The 25,555-nt window shown below is 37.1% G+C and overlaps 1 protein-coding gene across 3 annotated transcripts in view; it reads right to left on the bottom strand.

Annotated features, from left to right (window-relative positions):
* Window positions 1-25,325, bottom strand: part of osbpl1a (oxysterol binding protein-like 1A) — a 32,779-nt gene extending 7,454 nt beyond the window's left edge. For all 3 annotated transcript variants that reach the window (XM_031753642.2, XM_031753644.2, XM_031753645.2), the window contains exons 1-17: window positions 25,058-25,325; window positions 22,960-23,089; window positions 22,795-22,880; window positions 22,639-22,713; window positions 22,409-22,520; window positions 22,202-22,287; window positions 19,445-19,589; window positions 18,005-18,072; window positions 17,843-17,887; window positions 15,601-15,674; window positions 14,998-15,061; window positions 14,777-14,878; window positions 13,568-13,693; window positions 13,352-13,433; window positions 12,924-13,030; window positions 5,864-6,026; window positions 3,163-3,343 (exon numbers count right to left, since the gene is read on the bottom strand). In XM_031753642.2, the coding sequence (XP_031609502.1) occupies window positions 3,163-3,343; window positions 5,864-6,026; window positions 12,924-13,030; window positions 13,352-13,433; window positions 13,568-13,693; window positions 14,777-14,878; window positions 14,998-15,061; window positions 15,601-15,674; window positions 17,843-17,887; window positions 18,005-18,072; window positions 19,445-19,589; window positions 22,202-22,287; window positions 22,409-22,520; window positions 22,639-22,713; window positions 22,795-22,880; window positions 22,960-23,083 (1,640 nt within the window). In that variant the 5' untranslated portion in view covers window positions 23,084-23,089; window positions 25,058-25,325. The remainder of the gene's footprint in view (window positions 1-3,162; window positions 3,344-5,863; window positions 6,027-12,923; window positions 13,031-13,351; window positions 13,434-13,567; window positions 13,694-14,776; window positions 14,879-14,997; window positions 15,062-15,600; window positions 15,675-17,842; window positions 17,888-18,004; window positions 18,073-19,444; window positions 19,590-22,201; window positions 22,288-22,408; window positions 22,521-22,638; window positions 22,714-22,794; window positions 22,881-22,959; window positions 23,090-25,057) is intronic.
* Between the last annotated feature and the right edge of the window lie 230 nt (window positions 25,326-25,555).

Here is a 25,555-nt window from a genome sequence, read left to right as displayed (position 1 = left end):
GTCCTTTCTAAACTACAACTCTTTCTTGTGCCTTTACCAGGCTGCCCATGACTCTAAATTATTCACACTGTGAAGTGGAAACACCTGAGGAAGTTAAAAAGATCACTGAAAAAAAGGACTGTTCGAGTGGGTTATTAAGTATCTAGAACTGCATAGGTGAAACAAAAATATAGATTTGATGAAAATAGACTTAGTGAAAAAAGAATTAGATTATAGTGGTAGTAGTAAAGCTTAAATGAGAGGGATACATTTAAGGAAAAAACCCTCAAATTTCTCAGAGAAAAACTTTTATGCTTTTGTGAAGACACTTTTTAAATTGATTTATTTTTGCTTTTTGTCAGAAAACCACATTGTTTTACTTAGCAACGTTGGATTAACGTGATCACACCCCTTACACCATTAACAATGTCACACAAAGTCAAATGGGACGAAGTGCAACCATATCAATAATGTTACCAAGAATATCTTTACTTCTTTACTACTTGCTTTGTAGTTCCCAATGAACAAAAAATATCATCCTGGCCAAATTTTCATTTCTTTTCAGTTACATCAACTAAATAATCTTTTAATCCAACTTCAAGTGGTTACAGCGGTGGCACGATGAGGTTGATCCATCCTTGTAAAGTGAAGCAATGAGGTTCCATGACTAAAACACTTTCACAGTTTTCTTCTTGAAAATATTTGAATTTAAATTTTTAAAATAAATTTACGATGTTTAAATAAAAGAAATTTAATTCATTTGACAGGAGTGATACATGTAAACACTGTTACATTTAAATAAAAATGCAACTAACTGTTATACCTTAGGCTTTTAAAGATACAGCACTCTATTATAAACATAAAGACCATCTATAAACTGAGACAGACAAACAACCATGCAAACAGTAATTATAACAAGACTGGACATAAAGACTGAAAACAAAACAAAACAAAAAAAACCCCAAGACATATTGCATGCATTAAAAACTGATATCAGTGATTAAATATTTGCTTTAGTTTAAACCATAGTGTTGTACAAATATAGAACTTTAAAGTCAGTGAATGCCGTTATATGTGATGGCAGCGATAGTTTAGATTTTGCTGATTTACACTAGCTTGTCTACATCTGAGAGACAGACGCCCTCTCTACTTTAAAGATTAGGCTTAAAGCTTCCTTTGTTAATAAAGCATATAGATACGGCTGGATCAGATGACCCTGAACCCTCTCTTAGTTATGCTGCAGTAGGCTTAGACTGCAGAGTCTTCATGTGATGCACTGAGCGTTTCTTCTTTACTGCTTTCTTTTCACTCTGCGGGTGTTTATACACCTGTACTCCATTTAATCATTAGTAATTATTAAACTCTGTCTCTCTCTCCCATAGTGGTTTTTCTCTTCCCTCACCTCTAACTGGTCCCAGGTGGCTGCCCCTCCCTCTTTCTGCTGGAGATTTTTTCCTGTTAAAAGGGAGATTTTCGTTCCCACTTTCACCAAGTACATGCTTATTGTGGGTCATGTGAATGTTAGGGTTTCTTTCTAGTATTGGAGGGTCTTTACATTATAATGTAAACTGTTTTGAGGTGAATGTGGTTGTGAACTGGTACTAATAAATAAAATAAAACTGATTTTAATTGTAGTGGCACATTTTTTAAGTTTTATTTTATGTGGGTAAGGCCCTTCACACATTTAAAAACACATTTTATGAACAAGAAATGAATCAAATTCTTAGAGCTGAATAAATTATACATCTTCTGAAATGCATAACGGTTTATTTTGGCTTGCGGTCCTCTATTTTTCAAAGTCTTATTTTGGCTACCTCCACCCAAACATACAATATGAAAAATATGTCTGACTGGGATTCTAATTTGGAATCCTGGACAACACCAAGCTATAAAAAATTACTATACATACATAAATTACTTTATGTATTCACTTATCTATTGCCTTATTTAGTCCCTTCTCATCAGTACTGACTGATTTTCAATAAGATACAAGTAAATATTTTACTTCAACTTATATTTAACATTTTGCAAACTAAAAACAGATCATTGAAAAACTCTTCAGCCTGCTGAGTAGTCTGTGATGATACATAAACGTTTGTATCATCAGCATACAATTGACACTTTATACAGTAGGCATCTGATAATGGATAATATATGCATAATATATCTGCAAGAGATTGTTGGTCTTAGAACAGAACCATGCAGGCATTCCACAAAGTTCCATTTCATAAGAATGGGCACTGGAAAAGGTTTTATTCTGGAATGGAACACCTGTTCAACAGTAGAGTGGACATTCCAGAATGCTCATGATGTGCAATTTCAACTTCCTCTAAGTTTTTCAAGCATGCCTCAAAACTAGCTTAAAATTTACTGGGAAGAAATAATCTCTTTAAGATTATGTTAAAGAGACTCATAATTCATAGTATGAGGATCTTCAAGTAAGAAAAATACCAGTCCTACTACCTTATCCTTACTTTCTGTTCAGTTACAGGTAGGCACTTGAATTTACTGGTCAAAGCACAGAATTTTTAAACCAGCTGTTTAATCAATTTTCATAAACCTTCAAGATCTCAAGAAGAATTAGGTTCTCTTAACTTAAAAATAAGTGTTGCTTTAAAATAAAATAAATTTTCCCCAATTCCTGACAGACTGAACATATGTTAGTGGTTTCCCTCGGGTATGTTTTTATTAGATTAGCATCAGCTCTTTATTCTTTAAATTACACAGTTGACCAAATATTCCCGTGACCCTGAACTGGATAAGTGTTTAAGAAAGTGGAAGGACAGCTTAATAAAATACTTTCATGTGTTAGCTAATTGAGTTTCTGATAACTCTATCAATTTGCAGTTCTTCTACTAAATGGTCAAATTAGGCATCAAGTTTATTTGTAATCTATCGTACAATCAGAACGTCAGAATCAATTTTTTTTTCTGAGAATATGACCCATTGCCTAGTCCACCCTAAATTTTTTATTTCTTTTTTTTAACCTAATATGCTGTTATACATATCTGACACTAATAACAAATTTGAATTAAAGAATTAAAAATTCAACAATATTAGGCTGCTATGTTGTATGAAAGGGCAGTGACTTTGATGAGCTTGTTCATTTTTGGATGTGAGATTAAAAGAACCAGAGGTCAACAGTCCATTTAAGAAACTGTGATGGCGTATTGCAGAGCTGACCTATGCTTTGTTATCCCATTGGGTTGAGTCTCAGCCTTGTCGCCATGGTGATCCTGCTCCAGCGTGCTGGCGGGGCTGCTGCAAGTGCTGCTTAACATGACAGAGCCTTCGTCCTCGTCTTCCTCACAGGATTGGCTGGCTACCGTCTCAAAGCCGCTCAGGGAAAGCTCAGATTCTGAGTCTGGTGGAGACAAATGCATGTAGATGAGTCAGTGCAGGATTACAGTTCAACTGAATATCCTCTGAGTATCTAGAAAAAAGTATTGCTATTAGATAGTTTGTCAATTAGAAGGCACAGAAAATTGTGTATTATCTCAAAATTAAGAAATAGTTTTTGTTTATTATATGTTAAAAGGACAGTATAGTTTCCTTCCCATTACTGTAAGCTGACCGATCGATGTAAAACACTTAGTCACCCCCCATTCAAAAAAACATATATGGGCATTATGAATGTGCCTGTACATTTGAGAACAGTGTTGCCGTGAGTTTGATCACAAAACACCAAAGACAAATTTAACTGATATGGATATATTGTTATAAAATTTATATTGTTTTCCGAAACTAAATTTATAAACTCAGCGTGCAAAATTTTGAAAAAAAAGATGTACTACAAGTTGGAAGCATTCATTTTTGCAACAGATACACAACACAAAAAATATTAATGACTTTCGGTTGAATGCATGAAATTGAAATTTAAAAAGCTGGTCAAGGACCAAATCTGATTTCACAAAACAGCTTTGTGTGATTGAGAAGTCATTCACTTCCTTGTGTTAGACTTGACTCAGTAATTGAAGTAATGAAAACTTGAGCATCAAGTGAAATATATAAGAATGCTGGAAATTATATAAAAAAAGTGACTTTCACAGCCTTCAAAAAGGAAAGCTATCAACTTACAAAAGAACAGATAAATAATAGTCATATTTCACTGTGTTAGACTGAGCACTATTTTATAATTTGGATGCAGTTTGGAAAAGTAGAATTGCAAAACGCATCATTAGCAGCTTAAATTTGCTGTGAATGATCTGAAGCACTGACAGCTGACATGACATCATCACATGGGGGCTGCAGATTTGTTAGCTGCACATCTATGATATGCATCTCCCCATCCATCACATCCCAAAAGTGCTCTATTGGATTGCGATCTAGTGACTGTGAAGGCCATTTGGGCTCAGTAACGTCATTGTGATGTTCAAGAGATCATGTGAATGGTTTCTGACATGTTGCATCAGCCTGCTAGTAGCAGCCACCAGAAGATGGGTATGCTGGTCAAAAAGGGTGGGCATGGTCAGTAACAATACTCAGAATAAGCTATAGTATTTAAGCAATGTTCAAATGGTGCTAAGGGGCCAAAAGTGTGCCAAGAAAATGAAATTATAGCACGAGTACCAGCCCGAACTGCTATAACCCATCTTCTACAAGGTTCACAGTATTTTGCATTTAGAGACATTCTTCTGCGTATCTTGGTTGTAACAAATCATTATTTGAGTTACTGTCGCCTTCCAATCAGCTCAAAGCAGTCTCCTCTGAAATCTGGTATCAACAAGGCATTTTCACTGCCACAGGGTATCTTTTTCCGAGCACTCTTTCTAATCCTAGATATGGTTGTGTAGTAAAATCCCAGTAAATCAGCCGTTTCTGAAATACTCAGATCAGCACATTCAAAGTCACTTAAATCATCTTTCCTGTTCTCATGCTCGGTTGGAACTTCAGCAGGTCATCTCGACCATGTCTACACACCTAAATGCATTGAATTGCTGCCATGTGATTGACTGATTAGATATTTATTTAGGCAGCGACATTACTTGTTTATTCGTGGCTGCCCGATCAAGTGTGCGACACAAAGAAGTTAGTTACTTCCTGATGAAGTACATAAAATCAAATCAGATCTGTGACTCGGATATTCGTTGGCAAGTTTTGCATTCAAAATAAAAAGAGGAAAAGGAAAAACACTGCATTATTTGATTTTTCTCTGTGCTGCATTCATCATTTTCTGATTTTTTTTTTTTTTTATTCTCAGTTGAAAAGAACAAATTATACACTGATTACTCAACAACCAGTGTTAAGGGAGTAACCAAAAAACAAAGTATAATTCTGTCACTTTTGTGTTATTAGTATACAAAACATACAATTATTCATTTTTTTCTTGTTTGGATGCTTTCTTTTTTAACTAATTTTATGCCTACAATTTGATTGCGCTACAAAAATAAGGACAAAAAAACCCAAAACTATTATTCACAAAAAACATTCAGTCATGCTCCACAACGATCAATGCAAATGTCCCATGCAGCTTTGTTATTATTTCATTTTCTTCAGCCATGACTCCCTTTAATCTATGAAAGCTGGTTAGATAACTCATCAGGAAAATCAAACAAATGAAATTAAAAAAAAAAAAAAGTTTGAACAAATTAAAAACAAGCGAAAACACCAGCAAGTCCGACATTTTCTCTTTTGTAGATTTTTTTTAATTCTTAGCAAGCATTACTGGGATATATTTTTTAATGTTTGTAGAACATGCAGGACTTTTTCACGGCATATTCATTTTCAACAGAACCACTTGGGGCTCGAGGAGCGGCAAACATACCGAAAGCATTCACTGACAGGAAAAAGTACTCCAGTGTCCTATAGGTGGATGAAAGAGCATTGAGTGTGAGTAGGAGCTTGCCACAAAGTCTCCTGCGTGTTTAATAACCTGTCAACTCACCAGAAACGGCGTCGTGGAACTCATCCTCGCTGAGGGCACTCCGTGGTGAAGATCCCTTGACGACGGATTGCTCAAGTTCGTGGTGCTCCGTGGCGAGAGTCTGCAGTGCCTCAGAGAGGATCTTATTCTTCTCCACCTCCTGCTCCAATTTCAGACTGCGCACCTGAGCTCACCACACACAAACACACAAACACATAAACACACAAACACACACACACAGACAAAAGGAAACACGCTAATCACTCTCAGAAACAGAAACCATCATGAATTCTATCCTCTGCACTCGATAACCATGAGCAGAAGATGGGCAAGCGTTCTCCAGGCTACCAAAATTTTATTCAAAGTCCCATTAAAAACAGAGGACAAATGTGCATGACTATGAGACAGGCTTTGATGGCAGCAGGTCTGCAAGTAAACAGCATGTTGACTGACTGATCCCCCCCTCTGTTCTGTCCTCTCATTATCAGACCCATGGCGAGAGAGACAGAGATGGAGCTGAGAGGGTTGAGCCATGTTTATCTGTAATGGAGGCCAGCAGCCTTGATGCTGCCGTCTCAAATAGCCTGCCGGAGAACACGAGTCGCGTAGAAGAGAGGGAATCAAATGACGGATAATGGACTCCGATATAAACCATTAGCTAAACCTTCCTTTTACACAAAACATTAGTGCTGATAATATGAAGGTGTGCACACCTTTACTTCACCGTTTCCACCGACAGGCTGACATTGTGCAAATGCAAACTTAAAGTCCACTGACGAGGCAGGGGTTTACTTTGGATTGTCAAAGTAACAGAAGAGGCAGAACTGATTATAAATGATCATCCACAAGACAAGAGAAAACTAAATGAAGTGGGGTGGAAGTGCTGTATGATGACAGAGTGCAGATCACTTGACATCTCTGCACAATTCTGAACTTAGAGAGGAAATTCCTCCTGCTGACCCCTCCACAGGTGGTGTTTAAATACAAAGCAAGGCTGCAGGGCCTGGAAGTGAATCAGTATATTTCCTTTGCAGGGGGAGTAAGCACAGGCCCCACTTCTTCATTCAGCCCGCGAACCATCATTTACAGACGGAGCTATACTGTATAGTTTGAATTATTCCTATTGAGACTAGGCCTATTCATGGCGAGTTCTGAGATTCTGTGAGTCTTTTATCATGCGCTCTGCTTCTGCAGATTGCAGTTCAAAAGGCTGTGCAGCTGAGCGATCGAGGCCCGGCCCACATGTAAAGACTGAAAGCACTGGACTGGCTGTTAAACTCAGAACATTCAAACTGTTCCTGGCAGCCTCATCTTCATCAGCTGTTCATCAGCTGCTGTCTTCTTCTTAAAGATCCGAACAGAAATTACTGAAGTTTTGTTACTGAGCATTTGTGAAGAGAGGGGGTCTATATATATATATATATAAAAAAAAAGCACATATACATTGTGGCTGAAGAGGGGTTTTTTTTCTCCATCATCTAATGATTATATTCAGGGTTTGGTTTTGTCTGGTCTTTTCATGTGCTGCAGAAAATGAGCAGCAGCCAGAATGTCATGCATAAAAGGGTTGAATCTATGCATTGATGTGAAGGTAAACATGCCTTGATTTACATAGCCAGCATCTCAAGTGTACATTTATCACAGCAGTGCATCAAAAGCAGCAGCACTACCAGACATCATTTTTCACAATCAAAAGAGGGACTAATTCTTATTCGGGTGGAACATTCAAACACAAATCTGATTCAGAAAGTGCTGCAAATTAAAACCGCGACAGGCAATAACGCAAGATGCAACTTAACACTTTCACTCTTACAGATTCAGTGCTTTACTGCACAAAAAAAAAAAAATAAGATGGCACTTTCACATTATGATAGTAATCAGAAATGCAGTCGTTGACATGTTGTAAATTATATGCAGCATCAATGAATAGTGGTTTACTTTTTCTGCATCAAAACCAGATTAAATCTGAATCATCTATAAACACACCGGCCCCGTCTCTGATGTATCCACATATATCTGTGTTTACATCGTTCATATTTCTCACATATGCAGCGCTGCCAGTTATAAAATCACAAAGAAACCCTCTTGCTTTCAATGAAGAACTTGCACACATACCCACACAGATTAAAGAGTTCCGCTGTTAAATAAACACTGAGAATTATTAGTATTTGCATTAAAGATATGTACTGCAAATGACTGTGCTGCACTGTTTATATTGTGTTAACTGGCTGCTGTTTTATGTAATAAAAGTTTGAGCCATGCACACAGCATGGATTTAGGGATGGCAATATGAAGCTGGCAATCCATTTCTTTTACCCAGAATATTATAGCAGTGTCATTACAATCCATTCATGATGACTCCTACTGACTTTGGTGACTCCTTTGACTTTTGTCCTTCTCATAATGCCATTATCAGCCCCCTCAAATATTTGGTTCAAGACCAAATATGTTTAAAACCATTTCTTCCAGTTCAATCGTGCATAGAAAATGAGACATTCTAGTCCTGTTTTTTTTAACCGCACACAATTTTACATTTGATTGACAATATCAGTTTCACTGAACTAAAATATTCTGTGGCAGTATATCCCCTTACTGAGGAACTATCAGTCTACTGCTGTGGCTTATGGTTGACCCTGAGTACAACCGGGCTTTACGCCAGTGTAATAACTTGGCTGAACACACTGCTCGTCTTTGTGCTCCTAATCCAATTTTACAACCTGATGCCTTCAGTTTAGTTTCAACTGAATTATTCTATGCTTGAAGTCTGCAATTCATTCATAACTTTACACAACTCCAAAAAAATATCCACATCAGCCCGAGAAGCCTCGTGCACTAAAGAGCAGGTTATGAATTGTGTTACTTATTTTACAAACTCATTTTAATTTGAGAAAGATAAGAAGTTGCATAAATGTAACACAAATTGGAATTCAATTACTTTCAAAAATATATAAACAATGCATTTAAATGGATATAGTGCAAAAAAAATGCACATCTGATGTTTGAACTGAGAGCTGGAACAGAGGAAATAAAAAACATTTACTTTGCAATACTACAAAATGAAACCCCTAGCATAAGAAGTTTATTGCTTTGTCAAATCACCTCTTGTTTTAACAAAACTGAGGAGAACAACTGCTGCGGTTTTCAAAGCTAAATGTTTTCCCATTCTTGCTTTTTACAGCAGTTCATGTGAGCAATACTGTGGTCTCTTTTGTCTTATTCTGATAATTTTCCAATATTTCTTTAGGTGCTTGTTTAGGCTTGTGAAGCTTTTGAAGCTATGCTGGAACAGTATGTGGTTTGGCATTGCTTTGATTAAATAAGCAAGGTCTTCTCATTAGCAAAAACCTCATCTGGGTGGCAGAATAAAAGAAGCTGCTCTAGAGTCTGCATTTAAAACATTTTAAGATGCCAGTGTTTCTGACTAGTTGCTGGGAGACTTTTCTCCGTTTAAATCTGTGTCTTTAGGAGAAACAGCATTTTTTAGACAAATAACTGGGTTATCCTGTCTATCAAAATTACAGATGGGTAGAATTGATAACATTTAGTGCCCAGCTTCAACAAAGCAACAACCAAGGGATTGGTATGTCCTCCTGGGATCAAGAATTTGAAAAACATTTTCAAGTCCTTTAATAATTTAAAAATAAATAAATAAATCACACCTTTAACTTTTATCAACCACATGAGGAAGGAACTTTCCTCATTTAAAGATCTTGTGTTTTCTTTGATATCGCAGTCTGTGGTGTCACCGTGTCAAGATCTAAAGAGATCTCCAAGGCCTTCAGAGAAGATTTTCCGTGCCTGTAAGACTCCAAATGTTCTCCAAATAATCTGAAATAAATCACTGACAACTGCAATATATTTCAATAGAAGGACTGCCTTCGAAATAGATAAAACATAAATGAAGTTGTTTGATCAGAGCAAGGGGAGATACCAACTGTGTAGCATAACGATTTAAATTCAATTGAATTTAGAGAGTGGTCAAGAATTGCAGAAAGCTAAGAGACTGGCCGATTATGAAGTGGGGCAAGACTAGCATCTGAGGCTAAGAGTGTCATATATATACTGTACACATGGATATATATTTATTTGTTCTATAAATTACTAGGTTTTCCTTGTAATTGTGTTCAGGTAGAGCACAATAAAAGTGATCATCAGCTCACACTCTTCAGTACTTCAAATGATCTTATTTATTACATCTTAGTAGAGGGTGACATTTCGAGCACACCCACTCTTCAGATAATGAAACACAAGGCTCTATCTTAAATCACTTGCGATTGGCGACATAACCACAGCCCATAATATCTAATCAGAACTACATGTTACTTAGGTCAAACAATTTATAAATAAATTCAGAATCAACTTCAAGTTTTTGACTTTGACATTCAGGGCTCTGCATGGACAAGCACCAACCTATATCAGAGATCTTTTACATCCTTACATCCCCAGCAGGTCCCTGAGGTCATGTGATCAGGGCTTGCTGGTCATCCAACATATGAGGCTGAAAGCGAAAGCCGATAGAGCGTTTGTAACTGTGGCCCCCAGACTCTGGAACTCCCTTTGAGCCTGAGATCTGTGGACTCAGTGGTTTCACTTAAAAAACAGCTAAAAACTCATCTTTTAAAACTTGCTTTTGGTTGATTTCTGTTTTTATGTTTTAGCTTTTCTGTGAAGCACTTTGTGATTTTTATCTTGAAAGGTGCTATACAAATGCTATACATTTTTTAAAGTAATATATTTTGCTCTGCAAAAGTCTGAAAGGTTAGTGCCCAGAAAGACAAAAATACCAAGTAACAAAAACAAAGAAAAACACCTATAATGTCTACAGCAATATCTAACAACAAAATACTTAATACAATAAGTCAGGCAGATATCAAACCTACTTGCCTAATAAACACCAGTGTTTCACGCATACACATATCAAGAGAAACCTCCAATAAAGCGTCTGCAATCAGGCAACTCCACTGTTATAAAGTATTAGAAAACTCGTATTGTGTATCATTAAATGCAATAAATGTGATGAATGTTAAATGACTCACAGCTTTAAGGCACAGCATCACATGAATCCATGTCAAATGCACAGAAAGCCCAAAATTATCTGAGATAAGACTATGAAGAATCATAAAAAAAGGATAAATTCATTTCTTCACTGACATCTTTTTTATAGCCAAAGAGTCAAGAGTATAAATTTTAAAAATTTCATGTTGTAAGAGGAGAGTGCTAATGTGTACTCCTCTTCTTGGGAGTTGTACATGCTCAGTGCCAGCGTACAGCAGGTACATTCATCTGCTTGAAGTGGGTAGCAGCTGGACTTTTCTGATCATGACTTCTGATAGCACATCTATTTTCAGAAATTCTATTTTTTAAGGGGTCTAGAAGTTTGCCAATGTATCCCAGCCCATGTCGACGTTTAAACATCACATTGCTGGTTTCACATGAAAATATCCCTTTAATGAAAAAAGTTTTTTTGTTGTCGTTTTGTTCTGTTCTCGTTCGAAGAGGATCAAATATTCATTAATTTGGTGATGTGTAAACAAACCGTCCCACCTGACAGTGTTTTTTCATAATTGTTCTGAGCCCTTGCAGCAACAAAATTCAAATGTGCTGCCTGAGAGCCTGATGATCACAGCCATTTCGAATCTGCTTTCAGCCCTGTCCCCAGTGTACACAGATTTTCAATTTTTCTCTGAATCTTTAAAAATATTATGAAGCACAGAGGCTGAAATCCCCCAATTTTTGTAGGGTCGATACTAGTATAAAAACAAGTTTTACGTCATCAGGAAGGCATGTGTAAAAATTTGTAAAAATATGTTCCTGTTTTTTTCTTTGCTCTATATAATTTAAAGAAAGTGTATATCGCCAATATTGCCAATTCAACCGCATAACCCCTAATTTGGAGCGGAGGACATCCACCCAACTGCTATTCAAATCTTTTGTTTGTGAGGAACAGCCAATGAGAAGAAAGTTAGCATAATGAAAAGGTGTTTATAAAGATAGAACAGCTGTTTAAAACAGCTGCTAAAGGAGTGTATCAGCTCCTAAAATAGGGTAATTAAGGAATTAAGGATTATTTTGAACTGTGAGTCATGCAAAGCTACTTTAATGTGGTTCAAGAGTAATAAAAAACTATGCATACATAAATCAGCTTCATAGGTTAACGTGTTGAACTAGCGGCCTGGACTTTTGCAGAATGGCGAATCCCTCCCCACTTTTATTGCTGAAAGACTCATCCTTGCTGTAAAGCTTTTCTTTTATACCAGTCATGCACTGACCTTTTGCCATTTAACCTAATTACCTGTGAGAAGTTCTTTCAGGTGTTTTCTTTTTTGTTGTTGTGTTTTTTTTAAATACAACTTTTCCAGTGTTTCATACGGCGCCCCTCCCAAATCACCTTGAAATGTGTTACTAGAATGAAGTTCATAAATTAGCATATTTCATAAAAACAAAACAAAAAAGAAAGAAAACACTTCTCCTATTCAAAATGTGTTATGCTTTCATTGTCTTTACGGTATTTTAAATCAATTGCAGGTTTTAAATGATTATTGCATTCTCTTGTAGCAATTTACACACTGTTCCAGCTATTTTGGAAACAGGATTGTAGATTGTTGCAAAATTGATGCCAAAGGTCAGAGGTTGCTATAAGCGGTATAATCTACCTGTTTTCATGAGGGGGTGTAATCTAGCCCCCGAATCCTTCCATTTTAATCAAATCCATTGAATCAAAAAACAAAGAAAAAAAACCCCCCACGTGTAAGCATATAATCACTTCAGTCCACTGAGCTGCTTTTGTTAGAGTGAATTTTTCCAGCATCTTTTTGTGTAGGATAATTTCTTTTTACATCCCAGAGATATATATCATCTTACTGAGCCCCAACAGTCTCAATATAACACTTACAGATATCAAGTTATTTAAAATGTCACTGTAATCTCATTTACCTCCCTTCTATGATCCAAGTAAACTTAGAAAATAACCGTCTTCAGTTAATGGTGACTAAAATGCTGATAATCAACTGAAAAACATAGTCACAGTCACTAGGCTTTCAAATAAAAGTAGAAATTTGTCTTTTGAAGAGGTCACACTCACCCCTTCCTGTCTGGAGAAGAGGCTGAGACAGACGTTGAGATTGGAAGTGGTTTCGCTGGATAATTCACATATTTCTTGCATCTTTTGCAGTATTGTTGATGGAAATTCTGAGGGGATAAAACACATAAACTAATGAATGCAATGGAAAAGTCACAACTTTGAGCTATCCAAGTTTTTTTTTTTTTTTTAAACGCTCTTAGAACATGTACAAAGAGCACGCACGCTGCAGAAACCTCTAATGACAGTGCCAGATGGCGGCGTCTTAATTAACAGTCTTTCAGACATTACTGTGCATTTAAATCTGTTTGAAGACTCTTGTAATTTTTAATCAAAAGGTTTTCATTTCACCTCCTGAGTAACTGTGATGTTTCTCCTCGTCTACATACTGTATATTACACAACAAAGAAAAGTAAAATAAAAGGCTTTACTTTCTGACAGCTCTTCATTCTTCAGCATGGACAGGAGCGCTGCGACCTCCTTCTCCAGATTTTTCTGGCTGACATCTGCAACCTGGTGATTTAGAGAGATGGGAGAAGACTGCAGATCAACAACAAGTAGCACAGGGTGGGAGGACTAGTTCACAGAAAACACTATGGGTCGTTAAGCCAACATGCTAATTAGGCTCGCTTTCTGTTTGCAGCCACCTGTAGTGAGCTTGTTAGCTCTCCAAGTGACATCACTTCTTCATATTCCTCCTCTTCGCTCCCTTGCTCCTGGGAGCAGTAGTATGTGCTGTAAGCTGCGTGCTCCTCCAATGCATCAAGCCATGCCTTAAAGAAAGACAAAAAAAAAAAAAAAGAAAAACCAAAAAGGTTACTTAGTTATTTGACTGATCTTGACCTTTATGTGTTTTTGAAATACTATAGGAAACATGTTTATTATTATTATTATTATTATTATTATTATTATTATTATTATTATTATTATTATTATTATTATTATTATTATTATTATTATTATTATTATTTATTTTTAGAGGAGCATCAGGAGAGAAGATCAAAACAAGCTAGCCAGGCTCTCTCTGTAAAGGTCATAAAATATAAAATCTGCCTCTAAAATTTACTAGCTGACAAATTTTGTGATTCTGTGATTTGTTATATATATTTTAAAAAAAACAAACAACTTTTACTTATTTCCAGCTAATGACTGTTTTCCCAAATTGCCAAAATTTTCTTTTATAACACAGCTTGCATTTCAAATTTTAATAGTATATTTTACATAATGGCTGGGACTTTTAATTACATTCCTTATCAGCTACTTACGCTGTTACATAATTCATAGCAATGCAAGAGACAAAGTAGACAACGATTTCTCATCTAAAGTGACAACGTCTTAGTATCTGAACAGCTCGCATAACAACTACAAAGTCAAGAAATAATCCTGTGAATAACTCAATGTAATGACACAAATTATCACACCTGGGTTGTTATAATGACTAAACAAACAAAGAGTTAATTAATGAGCTTGGGGTGCATTTGAGATTTGACACTTTTGCATAAAGCCCGAGAAAAGCTAAAAACTTCATTTTACTTCAAGATTTCCAAACTTATGATTAGGGAACTGTTAATAAATTTCTGTTTTTTTAAATGCACTTAAAGAACACTGGGGTAACCCAGTAAAGAGAAGAACTTTATTCATCTATTTTCATTGTGAGCACCAATGGATTCCACACAACGTGGAACATTTACAATGTAAGGAAAGGTAGTAAGTTGGGTAATTAGTAAAGACTGCAACTTAGCTTTTTCCTCCATTTCAGAGTTATTGCAAAAACTTTGCAAAAAACAAAGGTCGGGTGATAACAGGAATTTTTAAAAAGTGTTTGAAATGACAACCTAAGGAGAAACCAAACTTACTTTTCTTGTTCCCTCTGGGTCATCTTTAGGTGATACTTTAAAGTGGTGCACACTGTCATCAAAGCACTTGAGAGTGAAAAAGCAGTTATCTTTGGCTCTTATCTGGAAATGAGAAACATCAGAAACTTTCATTTGTGGTGGAAAAGCAGAAGCTACACGAAGACAAATTCAACACAGGGGTCAAAAAAAAAAAGGGAACGCAATGTTGAATGTTGGCTTACCAAACAGTGAGCGTTTGTGAGGGACTTACAGCCTTGCCTTCTTTCACCGGCAGCTGCTTCTGACCTTCATAGAAGAAAGAAAAACAGATTGAGGCCTTTTCCCTTTAACTTGGAATCTCAACAGTTGAAATATGATAGAAGGAAAGATATATGGGAAATAATTATCCTCTTATTTACTCATTTGTCTCTCATCTATAGCAGCGGTCCCCAACCTTTTTTGCGCCACAGACCAATTTATGTCCGACAGTATTTTCATGGACCGGCCTTTAAGGTGTCGCAGGTAAATACAACAAAATAAAACCAGTACCGGTACCAAAAAAAGAAGATTTATTCATAACACACGGGAAAAGACCAAGGGAAACCGAGTTAATGATAAAAACGATTAAAAAAAATAATAATGAAAACCTTGAAAACCATAAATTTCACACTTGAGCCTCAACTCTCGCGGCCCGGTACCAAACCGGTCCGTAGTCCGGGGGTTGGGGACTGCTGATCTATAGCACCTTTCTTATCAAAACTGTGCAGCACTTCCATTTATCTGTAGCTGAGACCTTTTCACATGTCTGATTCAAGGAGCACAGACAAAATGAGGGATGCACCTACTGTTTTGAGTACCAGGATATAACACCATCTTGAAGGACGACCCAGTAAGAGCGCCATCCAAAAAATCTGGAGCTCTGCAGGAAGCCACACAAGGGAAGAATCAGCAGTCTAATTTTTCAATTAAATATTTTTTAGCCTTTTCTGATTTCACTAGTGACTGAAAGAGACGGCACATTTATTTCAATGGATTTCAGCAAAGTGGACCTATTATACTCATCTCCAGCTTGATATTTTCATTGCTGCGAACCACTCAGTTACATGATTCACACGTAAATGATCCTTATTTATCTTATCCTGGACCTTGGCTCCTCAGTACATCCAATGACTGAAACAGATTTCTTTGCCCTCCCAATGTTAACAACAAGTCTGAACAGAGTGTGTGTGGGGGGATCCTACAATCACACATTTGCACCTGTAAAGCCACAAAACAGCATTTTGTTGGAGCTCTTTTAGTGTTGGTAATGGCACACATTCACCATGCAATATCACAACAATCTGGGGATCTTGGATTGGTGATGGAAGAGTCGGACCGGTGCCTAATGTCGTCACCAGCACATCCCAAAGGTTCCATATTAAGCTCAGGATTCTGTGTTGGTCAATCGATGTGTGAAAATGATTGATTTCACTGTAAGGCACTCAAACTGATCCATTATCACAATCATTCAATATTTTGTTTCGACTGTATTTCTTCTTCTGGGTTTTAATCAACGTTTTCTTTGTGTGATGCAGGCCAATAATTTAACCTTTTTTTGCATGAACGCAGGATCTAGTTGTTTAAGAAATGAGATGCTATTCTGTGAATCAGTTTGGGTTAAATAACATTTTACCAGATGAAACATATTAATCACTACAGTAATTATGCAGTGGAAGTTTCTTAGCTGTTTGCTTATTTATTTATTTAGTCTGGGTAGTGTATATTGAATATAACTAAAAGGAAAATGAGCAATAAATAAGTTCAATGTAAGCTTAATAAACTTAAACACAGGATTCTTCCAGATAATGTAAAAACCCTGTAAGGTTGAGTTTTAAATATTTCAGCTTTGTTTCACAGAATTTATGTTTTGATTTTGTTTCTCAGAAACAGAAGCCAGTCAGAGGTGTGGAATGCAAACTGTGTTTTTCTCCAAACAATAATGTTTGGCTCACACTGATCATTGATGATTTGATACTTGTGTCTGTCTTGCTTAACTCAAAAGCAGACATCGATGCCATCCCAGAGATGGCTTACAGGTCAGATTCTTTAGCAATTCCCTTATTGATTCTTTATCAGTTTTTCAGTGTGGAAAATGCTCTACACATTTTCTGTTTTATCATCTCTGTGTCTGCCGGACTTACATAATTGTCAGGTGCATAACACTACACTGCCATGAGTCTGACGTCAATGTTTCACAATGCACAACTGGCAGGAAACATTCCAGCAATGATAAAAGAGAGTGATAAGAATGCAGGAAAATTCTGCAAAATTCAGCCTGTTCTTGATTTCCATCCCTACCACTATGACATAACCTAAAAAATGATTAACACTTAGATTATTCTTTAGTTGTCAGCTGACAATCGCAGTCTCTGTAAAGCCTGCTGTATCTGCTCGTGTGATCTTTGTCTGCGTTCACTGTCATGAAATTTGATGAAGCAGCGAGCTGACTGTGTAGTTACACACCGCACCTCTGGAGTTCTGGATTTTTAAATGCTCATTTCAATTTAATGACAAAAAAACAGATTTCTGGACTACATGTCAAAGTTATTTTTATAATAAAAGCAAATAAACACCCTGAGTATGATCTGTACTGTAAAAGCAATCACCAGTGAGTTTTGGCTCTCAAACTGTGGGGCAGGCCCCCCTGGTGGGGCTTAGAGCCAGTGCAGAAAGGGATCTGGTCAACCGGAGGAAAAATACAGACTGAAATGAAGTTGAACTAACATAATTTATTTGGGGAAGATTAACAAACAACAGTTTGCTGATGCTATCTCGTTGACCTTTATTTCTCCAGTTTTCAACTTGGATGCTTTGTTATTGTTAACTGATAAAAATTTGCTTGGTAGGAGGTGAGAACTTTTTTTTTTTCTTAAGAGAGACGTGCCAACTAAGTTTAAGAACCACTGAACTACATGCTGTAAGGAGTATTTTAGCAAGGAAGAGATATATATGCTTTTACTCCTTTTCTTTAATAAAATTTGCATTTTAATTGTGCGTCTTCGTTCTCTGATTGGATTTTCAGAGCTGCCAAAAAAGCCAATATTTTACCTTCCAGAGAGGTCCTTCATACTTCTTGACATGTCGGGTCATACCCTGCCAGGCAGACAAAGAGCACAGATGAGTCAGTTTAAAAAAATAAAATAAAATAAAATACAGAAAAGAAGAGAACAAATAGTTAATTAGGACAGCAATTATCAGCTGGATACTCACTCGATGAAAGTTGCCCTCAAGAATCTGCTTCATTGCTGTATCACTGGCCAGATCAAATACTGTTTGGCCTACAAGTTATGGACATACAAGACAAGAGGAGCTTTAACGCAACAGAGCACAGTTTTACAGAGGGAGAAAAATACTGGATTCGACAATGTTTAAATGCTGGTGACAGCAATTATAAATATCAAGGACTCATTTACATCCGAGCAGCTTGTGCTTCTCATGCAATCACAGTTTCTAAATTTTTTGCCTCGATAATCATGTTCGAGTCACAGGAAGAACTGCTGCGCTTGGCAAAACTAATTAGAATTTTAAACTTTGAACATTTTTGGAGAAACTGCCTAGGCGGTTGCTATTTTTGTTTGGGTGAAAGAACTCAGACAGACCTTGTGAAACATGCTGAAACTTTTGTCAAACGAAGGAACACTTTGGTGCAAACGCATTCTCAATAGTTTCCATTTCCTATCCTGTCTTTGGCTGCCAGACCTGAGGATTTTCTTTTTTACTGTACATGTACATAGATCCTTTTTGGGTGGACTTTTTACACCTGTGTATTAATATGCATTTGTCACGGTGTTATTTCCAGCAGCAAAACGATTTCAGATTGATTCAAAATAATAATAATAAAAATTATGCCTCTGACTGGTTTCTGCTCATAAACAAAACAAAAAAAATAAACAAAAACCAAAGCTTAGAAACAGTTGAAATAATTAAAGGCAACAAATGAACCTTTGGGCAAACTGCATTATCCAGCTGAGTCCTTTGTTAGACTTTAGAACATTTAAAATGAACCTGCAAGTTTTCTTATTTTCTGTTACATACATGTTGTTACAAAGATGAAAGGTCATATTAAACAAAGCAAATGTTTCATACAATGAGGTCATTGCATGTACATGCAATCCCTGTGAGCCTTAAGCTCAAGCTTCAGGCTCCTCTAAACGCTCACATTTCTTTTCCTATATTTGGCTCTATATAATTTCAGAGACTGAGAATATTTCTAACATGGTCATCTCAGACACACAGCTCTAGCTGTGAGCACACAAGCCCCGCCCCCACATTCTGTCAAGCCTTCTGTTTTTGAGGGACAGCCAATCAGAAGAAAGCGGGTTTAAAAGAAGGGCGCAGGAAGCTCAAAAGCATTGTATCTGACATTAAGTGAACAGATGGGCTGCAGAGAGACCAAGAAAAGCTAAATAAAGATTATTCTAAACTTTGAACCATGTAATAGTCTACTGGACACCAATAGAGTCCAAGAACCAAAAAAATGGAGCTGGAAATTAGCATGACAAGTTCCTTTTAATTTCTTAAGTTTGGCTGTGCAGACAGTCCTGGCAAGACAATAAGTTCATTGTTGCTTCTGGTATTTGTGACAAAAAGGAAAATCATTGAATATCTCCCAGTTATTCATGGTTGCCAGCTTTGGCTGATGAATCATACCATTCTTGTTTTGGAAGTTGGGGTTGGCTCCACCCTTGAGCAGCTTCAGGGCACACTGCCTCTGGCCTCGATAGGCTGCACAGTGCAACGGAGTGTTACCTAGCAGATCTGTGCAGTTGATGTCTGGAGGCTTCTTCCTGCAGAGCTACAGAAAACACACAGGACAGAAACAGGTGTGCTGTGTGAACCCAAGTGCCCTGCTGCTCCTTATTATTCTGTTAAGAACTGAAGCATGACTCCTTAGATTTCTGATGCAGCCACAGAGAGCCGGAATAGTTAAGACTGCAATGGCTCTCCAAAACTGAACTGCCACTGTTCCCTTTATTTTTCTGAACACTGTAATTGAAAATATTGATTTGTGTCCAGTGGTTTCTCACTTCAGGTTTTTGTGAAGCATTGGATTTCAAAGGGCGTAGCTGATGGCATATTTGTCTGGTTTGTGAACACGGTGTGATACTTTAGGGTGTAACTGTCAGTTAAGGCACAAAAAGTCTCTGTAATCACGGTAATCTGCTTACAGTGTGAGTTCCAACAGGCTGTTTAGCAAGTGCTCTTACTTGCTAATATTTAACATTTTAGCTTTATTGTACTAACCTTTGCTAATTACGCCAGCATTTACTTCAGTGAAGCATACTATTATAAAATACAAGTATATTTAGGCAAATGCAATGTAAACATATGGAGATGGTAATGTAGATGAAACAAGGTGTTAAAAACAGAGTTGTATAATTCTAACAAGCTTAAAAGTCAATATTTGACTTGACCACTTTATTTTATTTTATTTAATTTAAGTAATGATCGGGAATAGTTCTGCAGGCTTCTTGAAGGACATTCAAAGCTTTTCTTTGGATGTTGGCTTCTTTTTGTTCTGTTCTCTTTTAAGATGAACTGCACACATCTTCAATAATCTTGACATTTGGCCTCTGGGGTGGCCAATCCATAACTGATAGAAAAAACACATAATGGAACACTATCCATGCACATTTTTACTGCACTGGCAGTGTGTTTGGGATCATTGTGATGGTGAAAAAAAAAAGGTAAATCAGATGTTTTTCAGATGGTACTGCATTGGTACTGACAGAGCTCTTCTGTATTTACAATTCCACCAACTTTGACAAGATCCCCAATACCACTGTCTGAAATGCAGACCCAATACATGATAAAGCATCCACCGTGTTGTACAAATGGCTGCAAACACACTCTGTTGTACCTCTCTCCTGACTCCCTCTGTACAAACTGATGACAATTTCAACCCAAGCTTTAGAAATTTGGATTCATCATTCCATATGATCTGTTGCTATTCATTTTCAGTCTATTTCTTCTGCAGTTTGGGATACATCGTCCTCTTCTGTAAGAATAGCTTCTTTACAGCCATCCATTGACTGAGAGCATTTCTGATGAGGCTTCAGTGCACAGCAGATGGATCAACTGATGGGACAGATGAATCTCTGCGATCATCCGTCAGGCTATGACTGGGTTTTCTCCTATTTCTTACTTTCCTATGTTCAAATACTGGTAATCTGCTGTATTTGTTTTTTTATGCTTGCAACATTTGTTTTGACCCGTTTTCTCATTTATTTTAAAGACACACTTTACACCATATGAAGATTATGTGTTTTTGTGACAGGCAGATAGTAACAAAGTGCCTAAAGACACTGTTTAAATGTTGTCAAGTTGTCTGTTGTTGGGTTGTTATTTTGTAACTATCATGATACAACACAGTTAGATGTCTTTTTGTGCTTGAATGATTTACAGGTGTGTTCAGTTGCTTACAGGAAAAACAAATAATTCCTCTGAAAACGGTAAGGTATGAGGACTGGAAGTGAGGAAGCAGCTAATGTCCAAGAAATCTGAAAGATCTTAAAAAAAAAAAACTGGAGAAGTATTGCTAAAAAAAATCTGCCTGCTTGGAAACAAAGTATAAAGAAATAACGTGACTAAACAACAAAATATAATGTCATGTTATAGTCTAAAATATGTTGATATTTTGGTTTCACTAAATTGCTAGAAATGCCGTCGCACTGATTCCAAGCCCCAGTGTGAAAAACTCGTATTACTGATATGTTGATTAAAAATAACAAATTTTGCTTTTTAAATTCAAAGATTATTATAAAAAGGGAACTGCAGAAAATGTCCACTGAATGCTGAAGTCATCAGTTTTCAGACATTTGCAATGATTACATAATTACGATAGTTGTCAAGTCATTTCATGGCAGTTGTCCTCATACATCATGTTACTGCATAGTTTAATTTGTAACAGCTTATGAGTTTTGCTTTCACAATATGATAAAATAAAAGTAAAATGTACATCAAGTTACGTGGCAAACTGTTTAAGGAGTGTCACAGTGTTACAGAGGACTTATGAATCACAGTCTAGGCATTACTGAACAGGAATTTATCCTCATCTGTCCAAAAGCTTTAGTGAAAATGAGGTCTGTAGTGGGTCTACAGACCTCACTGGTACCAGGGCTAACAAGCTAGAACTGATTTTAAACACATTCCTTTGCCCAACTTCCATGATACCTAAAGATCTTTGCCCGGATTAGCTGAGGACATTCCAAACTATTTCTGGACAGAATGTAAAACTCAGACTTCTATTTTTAAGAGTTACTAAATGATAAAGAGCCTGGAGCAGAATCACACAGTGGGGAGGGCACACTCTGCAGGCTGAGTTATAGGGGGCGCCCTATAAGACTCAGACTTCTGCTTCTTGCCTCTGGGCAGTACAGTGTTAGGCTTCAGTTATCTGGTACTTACCAAGTGAGTTAGTGTTGAAAGGTCTCCTTCCCGTGCAGCATCCAAAAGTTTCTCCTCCAGTTTTCTCTCCTCTGTTCTCTCAGCTCCTGTTTTCAGTGACAAGGCAGGAGTTAAAAGAAGAAAATGTAGGTACTATATAAGCATTTTGCATGAAAAAAATTGATCTAACACATTTCCATCTCTTTGCTGACAGTCTATCTCGCTCACCTTCCAGCATGCTTCTGATCTCTGCATTTTGTGTCACGTCTTTGGGAATCTGTGCTGTCCCATTGATGACAGTAGCACACGCACCATAGTGCAGCAGCAGCATGACAACCTCCTGATCAATATGTGATTGATTGATGAAGAAAATATTTGCATAAATACTACTATTAATGATATGCAAAGCATGAAAGGACTCAAAATCTGAAATAAAAATTGCTGACACATTTACATACCTTTCTTCCTGTGAAAGCAGCTTTGTGCAGCGGAGTATCTCCAATATTATTTGGCAAGCTAACATCTGCCCCTGCCTGGAGGGGAGGGTGTGATGACACACATGTTACCTATGCAGTTACTCAAAATCTCCATGCTTTGAAGAAAAGAAACATTACCTTGAGCAACTCCTCAACTACATCTTTGTGTCCAAAATAGCAGGCCAAGTGAAGCGGTGTCCATCCCAGGTTATATTTACTTTTTCCTGGAAAAAATAGGACACAATGAATTAAACCAGCACACAGCAGGCACTGATATTATCCCGATATACACAAATCACAGACCTTTGCAATTGATATTGAGCTGTATCTCTTCCCTTATCTTGGACAGGAGGAGCCTTTGAACCCCGGGCAGATCTCCATTCCGGGCATATCGTAGGAACTGCTCCTCTGGCTCCAGCTCCTCCATGGACCCCTGCATAGAAGATCAAAAAAAAAAAAGAGAAAAGAAATGAAGAAATTAAGGCTTTTTAATTTTTTTGTAACATAGCTGTGAATAAAATTGTGCTTCAAGGAAAACCTATCCACCTAAAAGACACCCAGGAACTAAAGAGAGTTGCTAATCATAGCATATACTTTAAAATCATTGCATTGAAACTGGAATTAATTATTTGGATCATTCCTGCCTATAATTTCTAATGCTAAAAAAATGGGTAGTGTCTTAATTCAATAAAAAGTCCTGATGACATACGTGCGACATTCAATTAAATTCATTTCACCCGATTCATAATAGAAGTCATCTTGAGGCAAGTTACATACAATATCATGTGATTGGGACAAAAGTAAACTGAGCTACAAGTGTAAGTCAGCAGGTGGCTCATATTGCTTAATAAGTCATCATTTCTTCTGCTTTAGGACATGTGAGGAAAAAGTCACAGGAGTTTGTTATGTCACACAATAAGAGAGAAGAAGGAAATCCAAATTATGGCAAAAGGCAACAGTCACCAGACCAGCCTTACAAGAAGGAAACAGGTCCTGCCTTTCTCTGAAAAAAAGTCCACATGACATGACATTTTAGTATATCTGCAATTAAATCCTGGTATGGAAAGAAAAACAGATAGACAAAAAGCTTAGTTAAGCAATGTTTTTAAATGTCATGTGGCTGTGAGGAAGGATTCGTGAATCACATTGACAGGACATGACAAATCAGACTGTGCAATTATGACATCGGCAGGGCACTGGGGGGGGGGGTTGGAGAAGCAGTGAAACAGGTTTACCTGGGATTGAAAAGCATGTGACAGTAACAGTTAAGTGACCTGACTCATACTGTACACTGCAATTTCAGGAAAAGCATGTTAAAAACAAAACTGGTTTGATGTCTATTAAAAACAAACAAACAAAAACATTTTAAATCAATCAGCTTTTTAAAATTTCTTTCACTATCCAGCAATGCTCAGTCCACTCTCTCATTTGAGGTTTATTTTTGCTACGGCTGAAACGTAACACCCAGGGCTGATTATAATCTTTTAATAAGATAAACATATTGTAAAATAATCTTTGAAGGCTTATGTTTCAGTCTGCAAAGAAAGCATGTTTACGTGGGTATAATGAGGTCTAATATGGATTTAATTTTACATTTCCATTTAGTGTTACTTTACACTTCCACGCAAAAGTGCTACATTTACCAGACAATTTATATTTTACAGTTTTTCCAAAGATTTTACATTAAAAAAAATAAACGCAATAAAATAGAAAGGATTAAACTTTTTTTTTTTTTTTTTTTTCCAAAAAGTTGTCCTCTTCTTACAACCCCTTAAAAAGCATCTTCTTACTTAAGTCCCTATGGCTGTCTAGGAGTTGTTTGCGGTCCCAAATAAACCTTTTTGATGAACAAAATCCAATCCAATCCACTATTTACCCAAACTATTAATTACTGGAACAGTAATAATAATAATAATAATAACAATTTGGAGAAAAGTCGGCAAATGATCACACATTTGCGGAGGACTTCGTTCCCCCCCCATTCATTATCTCATGACCCCTTCCATTCATCTTACGACCCTACAGACGAGGCCCTCGATTGGTGTGAATAAAATACCTGAGTGTACAAAAATGAGTTAAGACTGTCTCCATGTCGAGCAGCTACACTGTGAAACCACCGATAAAGATAACATATTAGTCGCAATGACCAATTTTCTACAGTTAGACTGAATTTACCTGAACCTTTATTTCCTTACTTGATGTAGTATTTTACCCCCAAACCTCACTTCTTGCTCAATTTAAATCGTCTTAGTTGCAAGCTAAATTCCTCATGTGTCATTAGAATAAACACAGCAGCAACTGAGTAAATACTGAGCGCGCGCGCGCATGCGCATACGCGCATACACACACACACACACACACACACACACACACACACACACACACACACACACACACTTACTACTTAAACTAATGCAGTCCCGTGGAGGTAAAATCCAGTGTTTTCAGGCAGAGCTGCTCACACAGGCCCTCTGTGAAGCTGCATGTGATGTTTTAAGCCCTTCCTGCCGTCTCACTGCAGCGCAAACACAGCGGAACACATCACGCTGTCGCTCGTCACTTCATACGTTTCCCATTTATCGTCCAGCTGACCGACAGCCGAAAACTATCACTGCCCCTGTCTCTGCCCCCAGCACATGACACAACCTCCGTGCACTGTTTACACTGAGATCAGCTGATTATCGTGCAGCGGAACTCGCCCTGGCCCAATCCCACTCCTTTCAAAATAAAAGACTGTTATTGCAACTAAAGAGTATGAATGATAAATAAATAAATAAAATTGACGAATCTTAACTGTTGTCTTAAATTAAAATAAAACTGAGACGCTCTCGGTTTATTATATTCTTTATTTTATTATTTTTTTTTACGAATTTATTGTTGTCCTGGTTTCCCAATGCAA

This window comes from Oreochromis aureus, linkage group 23 (assembly GCF_013358895.1).
Source record: "Oreochromis aureus strain Israel breed Guangdong linkage group 23, ZZ_aureus, whole genome shotgun sequence".
NCBI classification, from domain to species: domain Eukaryota; kingdom Metazoa; phylum Chordata; class Actinopteri; order Cichliformes; family Cichlidae; genus Oreochromis; species Oreochromis aureus.
The sequence above is the reverse complement of the archived record's forward strand: the minus strand, read 5'-3'. Positions and strand labels throughout refer to the sequence as shown.